At 40.5% G+C, this 14819-nt stretch overlaps 2 protein-coding genes across 3 annotated transcripts; both read left to right on the top strand.

Annotated features, from left to right (window-relative positions):
- Positions 1-1865: 1865 nt before the first annotated feature.
- Positions 1866-4175, top strand: stmn1b (stathmin 1b). 2 transcript variants are annotated; one of them, XM_084944875.1, is made up of 5 exons: positions 1866-1978; positions 3005-3048; positions 3216-3388; positions 3494-3685; positions 3767-4175. In XM_084944875.1, the coding sequence occupies exons 2-5, from the start codon at positions 3033-3035 to the stop codon at positions 3824-3826; spliced, it is 441 nt and encodes a 146-aa protein (XP_084801001.1). In that variant the 5' UTR covers positions 1866-1978; positions 3005-3032; the 3' UTR covers positions 3827-4175. The 2 variants fall into 2 exon arrangements, with proteins under 2 accessions (XP_084801001.1, XP_084801002.1); XM_084944876.1 differs by having other exon boundaries at positions 1910-1997.
- Positions 4176-8765: 4590 nt separating this feature from the next.
- On the top strand, positions 8766-14598 carry paqr7b (progestin and adipoQ receptor family member VII, b). The gene is made up of 2 exons (XM_084944198.1): positions 8766-8946; positions 11171-14598. The coding sequence occupies exon 2, from the start codon at positions 11177-11179 to the stop codon at positions 12233-12235; it is 1059 nt and encodes a 352-aa protein (XP_084800324.1). The 5' UTR covers positions 8766-8946; positions 11171-11176; the 3' UTR covers positions 12236-14598.
- Positions 14599-14819: the final 221 nt, after the last annotated feature.

The following is a 14819-nucleotide window of genomic DNA, read 5'->3' as shown; positions in this document are numbered from 1 at the left end:
GTGCCTTGTAAGACGAAATGCAAATGAATGTGAAGGCGGTACAGTAAATGAATGAATACATTTGCTGTATTATAACACTACTATATTAGACACAGAGGTTGAAGACAGAAAAAGAGCAAAGCACTGTGAGGTTGTCTGGAAACAGCAGATACCTTATAGTTCATAAAAAGTCCATTACTAGTTAAATGACCCTTGAACTTTAATATTCTTTTGAGCTACGATGAAAGTCTCCATATATTTTCAGCTACCATTAACGGTGACAGAAAAAATAGGTCCTCTCAAATGGCCCATAGCCTGTTTTTCCAGAAATGAATTACTATATCTGATTTCATGCTCTGCATCCCTGAGCAACTAATCAGTTTTTTTTATATATTTTTTGCCAAAGTGACAAAATAAAACATACAGAGGGCTTTATGCATTATCTCAGGATAGATAGAGTTTAGGGTTAACTGACCCAAAATATAAATAATGACTTTTATGCAAGCAATAACTATTATTTAACCCAATATGGAGTCTCAACATATGTTGACACCTCAACAACTTTCTATTAGAGTTGAGCAGATCAATTTAAATAGTTATAGTATCGATAACAACACTGTTATTGGTATCACATAAATACCAGCATGATCGTATTGATACTTTGTTTCTAGCCTCCAAGTTAAGTTTGTAGTTCACTGAATCATGTTGAAATCATATTTTTTGAAAGTGGAAAAATACACCTAACACGTGCACTGTGAAAATTGCTTGAACCTTTTTGCATTAACTGTCATGTCTATTTTATATATAGCCTATAGCACATTTAAACACCAGAAGCTGACCCAGTGCTTTGGAAACAGGCACATTTACATTTTAAGTGTTCCAAAACACTGGTAGTATTGGAAAACTGGTAGCCACCTGTGCTACCCCTCTGCTTCCTGTCAGATGCACCTATGGTATAAATTTGAAAATCCTAGGTGATTTTTATAAAAGTTGACCTCTGTTCTTGGCCTTGAGATTTTGAACTCGTCTGAGATTTTAAGTTTATGCACCTATTATACAAATCCTAGGTAACTTCCTTCTTTATTTATCACATTCACAAGATTTTCAGATAACATGACCTCTGACCTTGAGGTCACTGACCTCTGAGATCTTTAGTAGATACACCTATGTTATCAGTTTGAAAATCTTACATCTCCTTGTTCTTGAGTTATTGCATTCAAAAACTTGGGTGTCCACCTCATCCATCCAAAAACCCAGCAATAGCCCCAATCAGCCTTTTACAGCTGTGGGGTAAAACCCAGTTTCAAAATATGAGAAAAGCTAATAGGAGGGGTTTTTTTGTGTGTGTGTGTGTGTTTAAAAACCCACAGTGATTTATTGCCCATTAATATATCTTGTCATAGCACACTGGTCTCCCTTACATAAGCTGCATTTATAAGTTAAAAGTATCAGTATCGGCACTACTGGCCCTGTATTTACTTGGTCAAGGCTTGATACAAAGATCTGCAGTCACAGCACTATTTTCTATCAGTGAGATTTTTTTAGCCTAAAAAAGAGAAAATAACCTTAATATGAGTATGCCAATGAAACACTTTTTTTTTTTAACTTATTACTGTTTTATTGTACCGTAAAACCCACACCACTTATTTAGCTGTACCCTTTGAGCTTACCGTTAGCTCTATTTAGACTCCTATTTACTTTGATGCACATTTATCCTGACATATTCCGTTTATATAATCATTTAACTGACAGCTGTACAGCTTTAAGTTTCCCACGGAGCCAGCTTTTCTGTGTCTGTTGTTTTTTTCACCTCTTCCTTTTCCTGGCGCGCGCTTGCAAATACTCGCTGTGATTGGCGGACTCAGACCAATGAATGCAAACCTCACTGATGACGTATGGGGTCGGTGGGTTTTGTGCGCCAAGGTGCAGATGTTAGCAGTTTGAATAGAGGGAAGAATAAGGTGGTGTAGCTCTGCTTTTCAAGCCGAAGCACTTGACGGTGAGGACAATGGTCTCATGTATGTGTTTAACCAGCCGTTCAGACCACTGCTGGCAGACTTTTAAGCGGGTTTTGAACATTTTTTTGAGTAGTTTGAGGTTCAGATTCACAGCACTGAAGTAGTTATTAATGGAGTTAATTGCTATGGCCGCTGTGCAGAAATTATGGACTTGTATTGCATTAAAGTAGATTAAAAATATAGATATTTAAATTTCAAATGTTTGACAAGTATAGTCGAGAAAATGTTCTGCTAACATGTATCCATACTTTCAGAGTAAATTAATTATTTTGTACTAACATTTTTTGTTGTTGTTGATGTTATTGTTATGATGCAAATCGTTACTTTTTGCTAGCAAACCTGGGGGTTTCGTTTTCTTTAGTTTTTTATTTTTCAAGACAACTTTTCAAGTGCAGTTTTGTGTCTTTGTTTTCACTGCACCGTCTAATCAACGAGGTCTTGCCCCGCCCCCGCCTTTATGTAAGTTCCTGTAAAAGAAAAAAATAGGCAGCAGTCTCCACCTGTGGGCAGGCGGGGGTCTTATAGCATGGCTTATTCACACCATTTTGTTCTGTGCTCTGTTGAGCTGAGAATACCTGGGGCATCATAGAGGTGCAGAACTTGTTTTGCTAGACAATTAAATTAAAGTCATGTTGTGACTGGTAAGTTAACGTATTATATAACGTTGTTTATAACTGAATATGCAGTTGGTGTCTGTTTTATAATTAGAGTTAATGAGAAAACCCATTTTATCCACATGCAAACCCACTTTTTAAAAAAGGAAATAAATCAATTCACACCAGCATAGTTGACAGATTTTAAATTTACACCTGGGAGTCCACACTGATAATGATCCACTGTGTGTATTTGTATTTTTCCAAAGACATTCATGACAGTGAAATGCCAAAACATGAGCTGCTACCATCAGCTCCATACATTGGGAAAGTACATGAAAAGTTCTGCATCCTTCAAAGTGTCATTGATGCTCTCCCAGTTGATACTAATTAATGTTTTTTTTTTTCTTACAGTGGTATTAAAGGCAGCACTTCTGATAAAATGGCGAGTTCTGGAGGTAGGTATAAATTGTGTGCAATGGTTTGCTCTGTTCTAGCAGCTTTTACACTTTATTTGCTTTTAAATTTTACAGTGTGTTGCTGTGTGGAGCTGATATTTGAAGTTCAGTGTTACCCTGCAGCTCCATCTTTCTTCCTGGCAACTCTAGTATTTCCTGTTTTACAGATATCCAAGTGAAAGAGCTGAATAAGCGTGCATCAGGTCAAGCGTTTGAGGTCATCCTAAGCCCCTCGACCCCAGACGCTAAGGTGGATTTTCTGTTGTCCCCGTTGAAGAAAAAGGAAACCTCACTGGATGAGATTAAGAGGAAACTGGATGCTGCTGAAGAAAGACGCAGGGTATCTAGATTGACAGCAGGCTTTATAAGCAGACACAAGGAAAAAAGTGTAGCCTGTGTGTTTAGAATTCTATAAAGTGCAACAGTTGTTTTGTCTGTCTGTCAGAGCCACGAAGCTGAAGTGCTGAAACATCTCGCCGAGAAGCGAGAGCACGAGAAGGAGGTCATCCAGAAGGCCATTGAGGAAAGCTGCAACTTTAGCAAGCTGGCCCAGGAGAAACTGAATCAGAAGATGGAGGCGAACAAAGAGAACCGCACTGCCAGGTTGGCAGCCCTCAATGAGAAGTTTAAGGAGAAGGTAGGCTCTCAGTGGTGCACCAACATCAGCTTGTGTAATATTAAAAATAATAATGTTGTGTTTCTTCTTATTTTTTAACAGGACAAGAAGCTTGAAGAAGTGAGAAAGAACAAGGAGGCAATGAAAGAGCGAGAGAATTAATCCCCTTTCGATCTCTAACGCAGGTTTCACACCTCCAAAGATAAGCTGTATTTTCATGACTGACGTTTAAACGCAGTTTTGTGCTCTTTTTTGTTCGGATTATGCTGTTCTGATTAAGTTGGTTAGATTGAGTCAGGATGCAGTCTGGCTTTCTTGCTGTAGATTTCACTTTGGCAGCTGGTTATATTACCTTCTTTAAAGAAGCATTTGCTGGTAATAAATTGGTCCTTCTACTTCTTAATGTTAATACATCACATGCTGTTGTAAACTCTTGGCAATGCTGGATGTTATTGTAGACTGTCCAGTACAGTCCCATTGTTACACCATTAAAGTTTTTATCCTTTTTCAACTTTCTGTACTGTGATGATTCATCTACTAATTATAATGAAGATGTTATTATAGCTTCATGCTGTATGGTTTCAGGCCTCTTCTGACACCTGCTGACAGTTTTACATTTTAAGGGTTTTGCTCATTTTGCTGTTTTGACCCTTCTGGCCAATATGAATGGAAAAAAGTGGAGTGGAATCTCCCCAATTCAACTGGTTGCAAACTTAAGCTAACAGTGAGTCTGCAAACTGATAGCAATGTTAGAGTCAAGAAGTTTTATTTAAAAGGTCATGAACCAAATTCTGTAGTTGTGCAGGTATGATCCCAGCTAAGACTTAAACAGTAATGTATCTTCTTGATATTGCACAAGCTTCTGCTATACTAAGTTACCAGTAGCCTCTGAACTTGACTAGATATAGTGTATTGAATGGAAGACACTGTCTCACGCCACTGATATGGTATCACGGGTCAATAAAGCATTTCTAAATAAAAAAATAATTTGATACAAGACGTGAAAAGAATTATACTTTATATCAACAAGGCAGTTTTCCACATCAGCTACATGTTGTCTGGGAAAACATGACAAAACTTTGTCACTAGAAGTGCTTTTTAGCACAGATGAAAGGATGTATTTTCTGCATGTGCTGGTCTCTAACTTATGCAGATTGCTGCCAACAAAAATCTCATGATGAATTCGTTATGCACGCGATGCCCTTCTTTAGATGACTGGAAAATCTGGGGGAAAATACACTGAATTACACTTAGGTCCAGTGGATTTTAAATTAAACTATCAAAATGTGACTGAAGTGCATTGTACTCTGAGTCAAAGCTGCTGGACCCAATCCATTCTCTTAAAACCACCCAGGTGGAACAGTAGAAATAAACTCACTGAAAAAAACAGCCTGGAGCTCCCTGATAGCTCAGCTTTTAGATCAGGGATTAGCCACATGTTTGTTGATATCAAATGCTGGATGGTGTTTTAAAATATTGCTCTATTTCTTTTTAATGATGTAATATCTGTAAATTATGTGAAACTCTGAATAAAACAAATAATTCTTTAAGTGGTCAAAATGCCAAAGAATAAAACTCGTGTATCCAAGCACCTTTACATATACTGTAATGCCATTTTAAATGCAGTGGCATAAACTGCACAGTGGAGTTAGAAAATGTCATAAAGTAGCATTCTTGTGCGGGAGATGAGCTCAGGGAGTTTTAAATGCTCTCTTAGCTGCTGGATCTGAAAAAAATTATGTGAAATTTTAGAGGCTTATAATTATTTAATGTTTTTCTTATTTACGGCTGAATTTACATTTTCCTAAAGAACCTGTGGCTGTGGACTTTTTCAGGTTGATGTAAGATAGCACCTGCTTGCCACATAATGGTCCGCTTTGTGTAAGGACATAAAGTTCTCGTCAGGTTTTATGGGTTTGTTTACCTTTGCTTCAACTTGCACAGAATTGCAGTCAGTGTGTAACCGGTCGCCAAAGTTGGAGATGCCACTAAGTGCCAAGTGGCACTGGGTAAGTGTTGATTGTGTTCAGTGACCTGCTTGACATGTCTGATTATTGACGTTTTAGAGTTTTAAGAGCTTCAAGTTTTGGTGTATAACATATTTTATTCCCTTAATTTGTATATTAGGATGTTTTTTTCCTATTTTCCCCTATTTTTGTTTTCTTTTTGGAATCTTATTCACATTGTGAAATACAGTTCATTCTCTGTTTATTGCTTGTTATTTACAGAATGTAATGAACATTAAATTAAAATTTCTTCTGTAGAATAAATTATAGTGTCTCTCTTAATAGTTTAATGATTTGCACTGGTCTAGCTTCATGGGTATTAGACTTGTGTGCTGTGTAAGGATTAACCTTTTTTCCCCAACTTACGTCAGCTCTTCATCTTCCAGTTTGTCCCATTAGAAGTCAACACATTTTTCTTTTCCTGTCCTTTTAATCTTTATGCATCACACCAGCTACCTGTATTCTCCTTCACCACCTCCATCCTTTAGTGTCCCATCTTTTCATTACTGGCACCATTTCCAGTCCATTTAACATAGTAGCTGCTCTCACTACCATTGTGTAAACCTTTGTCTTCACTCTTGCTAGTATGCCCATCTGTGGTAAATCATTTCTGACACATGCACTCCACCGTACCTCTCATCTCTCGTTCACGCATCAGTCACTTGACCCCTCAACCGTTGCCACCTCAGCTAACCAATCCTCTCACCTGTCCTATCCACTGTCCTCTCTCTCATTCATGCACTGTCCTGACTTTCATTTGGGTTTTTTTTCCCAGAGGATATACTCTCCAGGATCTTCCTGACTTGCTCTGTACTCTCGAAGCAGATTACAATGTCATCTGCAAACAGCATAGTCCACAGACGCTCTTGTGGGATCTTGTCTGCCAGCGTGTCCTTCAAGGAAAGGGCTGAACATCGACTCTGTGTGTAATCCAGCCTCCAACTTGAACCTATCTGTCACTTCTACTGCAAACCTCACTACCATCTCTCTTCCCTCATCAATCACCCTCACATTTCTGTCTCTCTTAACTTCCTAATACAGCACCACACTTCTACTTCTATGCAGTTCCTCATTATTTGTCTGCAAATAAAAAAAAGAAGCTTTCAGACCTCGTATTAAACATCACATCTGTGGTGTTTGTTTTGCTGCTCATTAATCATTAGATCTCTTCTTAACCTAGCTTCTCCTAATATTTACCGTGACTTCATTGCTACATGGATTTATTTGCCTTTTGTTACTTTATCAGTAACATGCTTCTTCTCTGCTCACACACACATTGTGTCAAACATCCCTGATCAAACATCCCTCAAACCATCCCCCATGAAAATCCTCATACCTTTCATCCTCATGAACGTTCTGATCTACAATCTCCACACGATCCAACCTTATCTTTCTCTCTCCTTCTTTGCTTCAGAGCACTCCTTTCAGTCTCTCGATCCTTTTTCTTTTCAGCATATTTTCATCCTAATCCTTCACAACCCTTATCTTTTACATATCCTATATGGCAGTCAGTGTAAGACCTTTTCTCCATCCTAAGCGTTCAACCATGGCTACAACTGTCATCTAACAGAAAGATATAAAATATCTTTATCTAAAATATTGATAAGATATAAAAAGAAAAAGAACAGGACCAGAAGAAAAGTCTTACCAAGCTATAATCCAATAAACAGTATCAATGTTACTATTTTTGAGAACTACACCTGAAACAGTACCAACCATTTGACTATATGATAAACTCTTTTCCATTCAGATCACATTCTAAATTGCCCTATGAATCATCAATTAGCCTAATATCGCTAGCTGCATGTCTCTGAACTGTGGGAAACAGAGGGAGAACATGCAATCTCCACACAGAGAGACCCCATCCAGATGGTGGAATTGAACTCAGGCCCTTCACCTGTGAGGCAACAGTGCTGAACACTGCACCACCATGCTGCACTGTCTTACAGGTTTTCTTTGGAAGTTTAATACTCTGTGTGCACCGTATGCAGCAAAAATGTTTATATACGAGTGTTTGTGTTGGAGTCTTGCGCGCAGTTCTGTACAATCCCTCTTTGTCATGTGTTTGGAAGAAACAGCTGAACTCATCAGCCTGGAACTATGTCCTATAGTGCACTGCTCCTACCCTGTCTGACCACACAGGGGACAAAAGCTGGCCTGACTTAAAGAATCATTTCTCAGTATTTTCTGGATTTCTCTGGATTGCTGGACAGACTTTTTTTTTGTTTTTGCTACACAAAGATGTGTGTTCAGCTCATGTTCCCCAGAGCTGACATTAAGATACAGAGAGGATAAATACCCAAAAGACCAACACATTATTATTTCTGTTTTAGGCACGCCTCTTAAATCCGTCTGGGAATATAGACTGAGTAGGGTGGTTGGTTGTAGTTAAATGAAACTTTGTTAAAGAATGGAAAGACTATAGGCTGTAAACTTAATCTGACCACCACTAAGAAGCAGGGAAATTGCCTGTTTTGATAAGCAAATTAGACCCAGTGGAGTTGGCATTGTGTTATGAAAGGTATCTCTGAAGCTGCGACACTGAAGAAGCAGTGCCGTCCAGTTTTATGGGCTTCACGATATCGTGTTTTAGTGCTTTGTCACAGTACTCAGGAAGAACTGTGTGGCAACTGTGCAACTCATTTGCACAAGTGGTGACAGTGGCTCTCGTGTTTAAAACGCTTGATTTGAAAAACAGCAGAACTTTTAAATCTTTATTAGGGCTACTGAAAGATTCATCAGCCTGTTCCCACAGAGGGTAAACTACATGCAGGTGAGTCTGTGTAAACAAGAGGGGAAATGCAGCATTGCACAGTTTTGTGGTGCTGGAACAACGAAACGCTCATTAGACTGAGGAATAACTAAATATATATTAAATTCTTCTTTTCTCTTATTAACATAAACTTCAAACTATTTTAGAACAGGTGTTAACACTTAGCTAACAGCGACTGGACGTTTAAAGCTCTTATATATACATATGACAGTGGAAGATTTTCTGTGGGGGGTGGGCTCGTTTGCCGGCGTTAGCTATCATTGGTCGAATGGATTTGCAGGAGAAGCCTTGTGTTTGCTGATTGGCTAGAACATCAGTCCGTTCACCAAGCGATGTCCGCCCTCCCAGCGACTGAGCCGTGAGAGCCGCCAGGCGCCGCTCCCGTCACGTTTCTCCGCTGCATGTTCACCGCCGTCAAATAATGTTATCCATGATCTCCACGGCTCTAACTCGTCCATCCTCTCCTGTATCTTCGGCTCTGGATTGATTCTCCCGTCGAACAGGTATGTGTATTTATTTTGCCATTAGCCTCAATCTATGAATTATCTAGAACGTTCGTTGCATCAGTGGAAGGATGCGCCTCGAACGCAAAGCCCTGTCATTTTCTATCATCGTGCAGCGGCATTTCTCGGGCTCATTCAGCGCTAATGCCTAACTGCAGAGTTATGTGGTGTCCACGGGGAATCGAAGCGAGACGATGGTCGGTGGAGAGGTACATGCAAATCCATCCCGGCCACTGGGTGTCAAGTTTAAAGCAGACCGATGGTGATCAGGTGCATGCTTGCTCGGGGGGAATTGGCTGCATCAGGCCCGTAAAGGCCCGCGTTTAATACCCACTAGCACTCTCTCTCTCTCTCTCTCTCTCACACACACACACTAGCGCGCTTTTTCAGTATTTTCGAGAATTTTTCTTTCATCCATAAATATTTCAACGTGCATCGCAATTGTTGGAAGCGGAGGGTGTGGACGTCGGATGGGGTTATGTTACGTAATCCCCCCCTCATTCATCACTCCACGCCATCCCTCCTGATCGCCGGCCCTTGTTCATCCCACACAGAATGATCTCTGCAACGCTGCTGCCTCCGCTCTCTGCCTTTCCTAGTCCCTTCTCCACATGTTAATCAAAATTAGTATTGATGAATTAAATGACCTTTTTTTCACTATAAGGGTCCCTTACGCACATGTGACTCAGCATTCTGAGCGTAGTTTACGAAATCTGATTTAATTGGCCCAACAGAACACAAAGAATTTGTTTACAGGAAGATTTATAGAAACTTTGTATTTTCCCACATCGTGCTCCAAACTGAGCTTTATTTGAAAAGGAGGAGCTAAACTACTGTGTGGTAGCTGCTTAGTAGGCACAGATCATGCCTACTACTAGCTAGTTATACTGTGATATCGGTGTCTTTTTGGATAACTGTGTAGCACACTGTAGGTAGATTACCCTCGTCAGTTTGCTTTACCCATTAGTACTTTCTATGTCAATAGCAACACTTTTTCAGCTGCAGGTCTTTTAGATCAAACCCCATTTTCAAACCCATCGTGCATTTTTTAAGTTAGCCGAGTAGCAAACATTCACTCTGTGTCAAGTGCTGCACTTTTTGGGAAGCAATTTCTCCCCATTTTCAATCAGTGCAGAATTTATGAGCTGAGGTGAGAGCTCTATTGTACCTGAGGTCCCGTGGTGTGCATCCAACCTTCAAAGTGATGCATTATGGTGAGTGGAGCGTAGAGGCTTCAGGACACTTTCAGACACACAAATCAGCTTATTAAATTTTGGATAAGTTACCTTTGGTCCCAGCAGCTGGCTTCACCTCTCTGAGCCTGGTTCTGCCTGAAGTTTTTTCCTGTTAAAAGGGAGTTTTTACTTCCCACTGTCACCTAGTGCTTGCTCGAAGAGGCCGTTTGAGTGCTGGGGTTTTCTCTGTATTGCTTTAGAGTCTTAACCTTACAATATAAAGTACCTTGAGGCATCTGCTTTTATTATTCGGCCCTATATATATACAATTTAATTTAATTTCAGACGGGAAACACTTAAAGCTGCGCTGAGCCATAATGTTTTGTTACCAACAGTGGATCAGAAAGGCTGTGGGGGAGCTTAAACTGTTTCTCTCTGCAGACAATATCAACTAGTTGGTCATCTTTATTGGAGCCTTTTAAACTACCGATTTATAGATCACTGCTGTTTATATCTAGACTCTTATCAACCCCACTTTTAGCCAGAGGAAGACGTGTTATTTTTAGCAGAAAGCTTTTCAAGATAAAACCCACTGCACACCACCAGCAGGGACTCTAACAGAAGAAACACAGTTGCTTAATTAGCTGCCAAGAAGTCGGAAATGTTCTGACGTTTGACATGTGACAGATGTAATATTAAGTCAAGTTGTCACATAGTTTCACTGCCCCCTAGTGGCCAAAAAAAATTCATTAGATTAAATTAATTAATTTAGTTTATAATTTTTCATTTAACCGGGTGTTACCCCAATTTCATGTTGCATCTGATGGCTTTTACATTCAGTCAATCTGCTGATTGTTTTTAAATAATAAAAGCAGTGAACAATGAAAAAGATGTCAAGTCCTCCAGTGCCCACGGTGAACTGTGTGACGATTAAACCCCCCCACCCAAAATTACCTAAAATCATAACCTCAGATTTGCTTTGTGATATCAGTAGTATTGCAGTGTGGCTCAAAGCCAGGTATTGACTAACCCTCCTCTTTGGTCTACAGTTCGCCATGGCAACGGTGGTGATGGAACAGATCGGTCGCCTGTTTATCAACGTGCAGCAGCTGCGGCAGATCCCTCAGCTGCTCGAGTCGGCCTTTCCAACCCTGCCTTGCACCGTAAAGCTGTCCGACGTTCCGTGGGTGTTCCGCGAGCGCCACATCCACACGGGGTACAGACAGCCGGACCTGAGCTGGCGGTACTACTTTCTCACCCTCTTCCAAAGGCACAACGAGACCCTCAACGTGTGGACCCATCTGCTGGCTGCCCTCATCATCTTGGTGAAGTGGCAGGAGATCTCGGAGACGGTGGACTTCTTGCGAGATCCTCACGCTCAGCCCCTCTTCATCGTGCTCCTGGCAGCTTTCACCTACCTCTCATTCAGTGCTCTCGCTCATCTCCTCTCTGCCAAGTCGGAGCTCTCCTACTACACCTTCTACTTCCTCGACTACGTTGGGGTTGCCGTTTACCAGTACGGGAGCGCTCTGGCACACTACTACTACGCTATAGAGAAAGAGTTGCACACTACTGTGCAAGGGATCTTTTTGCCCGCTGCGGCATTCCTGGCTTGGCTCACGTGCTTCGGCTGCTGCTATGGCAAATATGCCAGTCCCGAGCTGCCCAAGCTGGTCCTCAAGCTCTTTCAAGTGGTGCCCTCAGCCTTGGCTTACTGCTTAGACATCAGCCCTGTAGTCCATCGCATTTACAGGTGCTACCAGGAGGGCTGCTCTGACCCGATGGTGACGTACCACTTCTACCACGTGCTCTTTTTCTTAATCAGCGCCTATTTCTTCTGCTGCCCTCACCCAGAGAGCTTGTTCCCTGGGAAGTGTGACTTCATCGGGCAGGGCCACCAGATCTTTCACGTGTTTGTGGTGGTTTGCACCCTGGTGCAGATTGAAGCGCTGCGAACAGACTTCACAGTGCGCCGCCCCTTGTACGAGCGTCTTCACGGGGATCTCGCGCACGACGCCGTGGCGCTCTTCATCTTCACTGCCTGCTGCAGCGCCCTCACCGCGTTTTACGTGCGCCAGCGCGTGCGGGCCTCTCTCCACGAGAAGGAAGAGTGAGAATTTAGACTATTAAAAAAAACAAAACAAACAAGTCAAACAAAGTCTCATTTATTTTACTCTATAGTGACTGTTCTAAAATAACTTAAATGTTTTTGTCAAGGAAAGTTATCAGCTCGTGATAGTGACTTCTGATTATTTCTTCTCTGTGTTCTGCCAAACAACAGTGAACTAAATATTGACTAAGGCGGTGTTGTTGTGACTTAAAGGGGGGGGGAAAGGGGGCTCTTGCAGCTCATCTGTAGCAATGCGGACCCTGCAACAAACCCTTACATCCTAACTTCTCTTTATTTATTTATTTTTTCTAGACGGTTTGAAGGAATGTTTTACTTTACGAAAGAAAAAAGTCTCTGTGCACAGATTAGCAAAAAAATTGAGAGGCTAGTTTCTTCAGTTGCCTTCTTAATTGTATTTGGAAAAAATCTGACTGTCTTAATCAAATTGTAGCATTTGAATTTAGTATTTATAGTCCCTCAGACTAACTTTTAGCTCCTGTTAAGTTTTACACTGGTGCTTTTCTCAATGTCCTGATATTCTTTTGTGTTTCTTTGGGTTTTGGTTAGGTTTGGATATCAAAGCAGGGATTATTTTTCCATTTCCCAAGGCGCTAACACTAGGCCACGCTAATGTTTCAACACAGTCGACAAAGATCGAAACCCAATTTGAAAACCAAATATTTTACCTCCTTATGAAAAGCAGACCCTTTTCTTTGGATTCGATGACACTCTGTTGAAAAGGAGGCTGGCACTCTACACTGGTTAAAAGATGAGCGGAAGATTACTGATGTCTCCTTGTTGTTGTGACAATGTTAATCTTTCTCTTTTTTCTTTAATTCAAAGGGCTGGAACTTCAGCTTTTGCCTTTTCACATCCCGTGATGTCAGTGCTTTGCGTGAATCATTTTCATTGTTGGTCGATCAAATTCGAGTCGTGGAAAAAGGAAAAAGCTGCGTCTGACCTGCTTTTAGTATGGTTTTTTTTTTTTGTATGATGAATATGTATGTGCCTCTACGCATGTCTTTTGGTATATACCGTGGATAGTAAGTGTGTGAATGTCAATGAAAACTTAGCCTCGCACTTCTTTCTTACCCTGTAAATAGCTGTATTTCTCTTGAAATTTTCTTTGCATCCCATTTTCTCCCCACCTGATGGCATTCGGAGGTGAATGCACAATATTTTTCTGTGGAATACAGCACATTACTCTTTTGCTGCTTCCTTTCAGAGCGTGTTTTGTGTCCTCCTGCCCATCAGACTGTAATGGGTATGAATATTGTAATTTCATACTGCCTCACTCTGAAGAGTCCTCTGGTTTATCTCTTTGGTTAATGGCAGTTCTTATAAAAATATCTCACAAATATGGCTTCTGTGATAACGCCGCTTGGATTTTTATCTCACAAAATCTCAAATGCCAGAAATGATATATTAATGACTGCACTCCTTGTTCATGACAGTGCTGTAATGTGCCAATGAATCTGTTATTGCTTCAGGGATGGCTTTACTGAAAGATGAATGAACAGACAGAATGCAAGACATCGATTTGAGTGGAGATTTAACCATAATTCTCCTGATTATAAACCTTCTAATTGGTCTCATCATGCACTGTCTAAATCCACACTGTATATATTTATATATATATATATATATATATATATTGTAGCTGACAGCACTGGCTGTGTTTACATGCATGGAGGCTGATAATGCGGTTATTCTGGTTTTCTCCTCAAATGTCATAAATCAGAATAACGTGGTTAAGTCTGTACTCCTGCTGAGAGAAATTATGTTGTGAAGCTCTTGTGTATAAAACAGATTTTCTGCACACAGTCTACAATCTAATGCTTCACTGAAATGATCCATTATGGGCTAATCATTTCTAATTGGCAACCAATGTCTCTAAAACCTCTGCCCAGCCCTATCTGTAACATAAGGGTGTTGTTGTGACCATCAAAGGGACCAAAACAACTACTTTATAGATTATAATGTCTTTTCTTTGTGTTAGAGAGAACTTAACTTTCTTGAAACTGGAGGGGAACAGTTACAAAGTAACAAGTATTTCTTTGCTTAACTGATTATTTGTGGCAACAAAGACACTGTGTCACAGGTTGTCTGCGATACGTGCCGATTAAACCGGAGATCTTAACTGGAATAAGGCCAGAACTCCATGCAAGCGTGTGTGTGTGTGTGTGTGTGTGGGTGTGTGTATGTTCAAACGTAGCCTCTGATACTACTGAGGGTTTCCCTTTATCCCGTTCAGAAAAGTAGGTTGAAAGGGACGAGAATGTCTTCTGCCTCTAAAAATACGTGTAACTGACTGTACTAATATTCTGTTGTATTTAAGAAAATAAAGTGTTACGGTACATTCAGAAATTCTCCTATGTTGTTTGTACTGATTCTAAAGAAACTGAAATATCCAGTTTGCCAGTTCTGCAACAGCCGAACAGCTGTGAAACATTTTCCTTGGGAAAGAAGCCGTGTGAATATGTTTGAGGTCATGTCTGAATTTTACCTGCCAAATTTAATTTCAATGTGATGGCTGCACTTACAGCCACACAGGGGTAATATCCACCATAATAGTGTAGAGCCTTATA

The sequence above is a fragment of the Perissodus microlepis genome, chromosome 11, assembly GCF_051167445.1.
Source record: "Perissodus microlepis isolate ML-2025 ecotype Zambia chromosome 11, ASM5116744v1, whole genome shotgun sequence".
NCBI classification, from domain to species: Eukaryota; Metazoa; Chordata; class Actinopteri; order Cichliformes; family Cichlidae; genus Perissodus; species Perissodus microlepis.
The sequence above is the reverse complement of the archived record's forward strand: the minus strand, read 5'-3'. Positions and strand labels throughout refer to the sequence as shown.

Coding starts and splice junctions, on each gene's coding strand:
- stmn1b (XM_084944875.1), top strand. Junction 3,389..3,493: donor CTGCTGAAGAAAGACGCAGG/GTATCTAGATTG, acceptor TCTGTCTGTCAG/AGCCACGAAGCTGAAGTGCT. Junction 3,686..3,766: donor ATGAGAAGTTTAAGGAGAAG/GTAGGCTCTCAG, acceptor ATTTTTTAACAG/GACAAGAAGCTTGAAGAAGT.
- paqr7b (XM_084944198.1), top strand. CDS start 11,177: ATGGCAACGGTGGTGATGGAACAGATCGGTCGCCTGTTTATCAACGTG.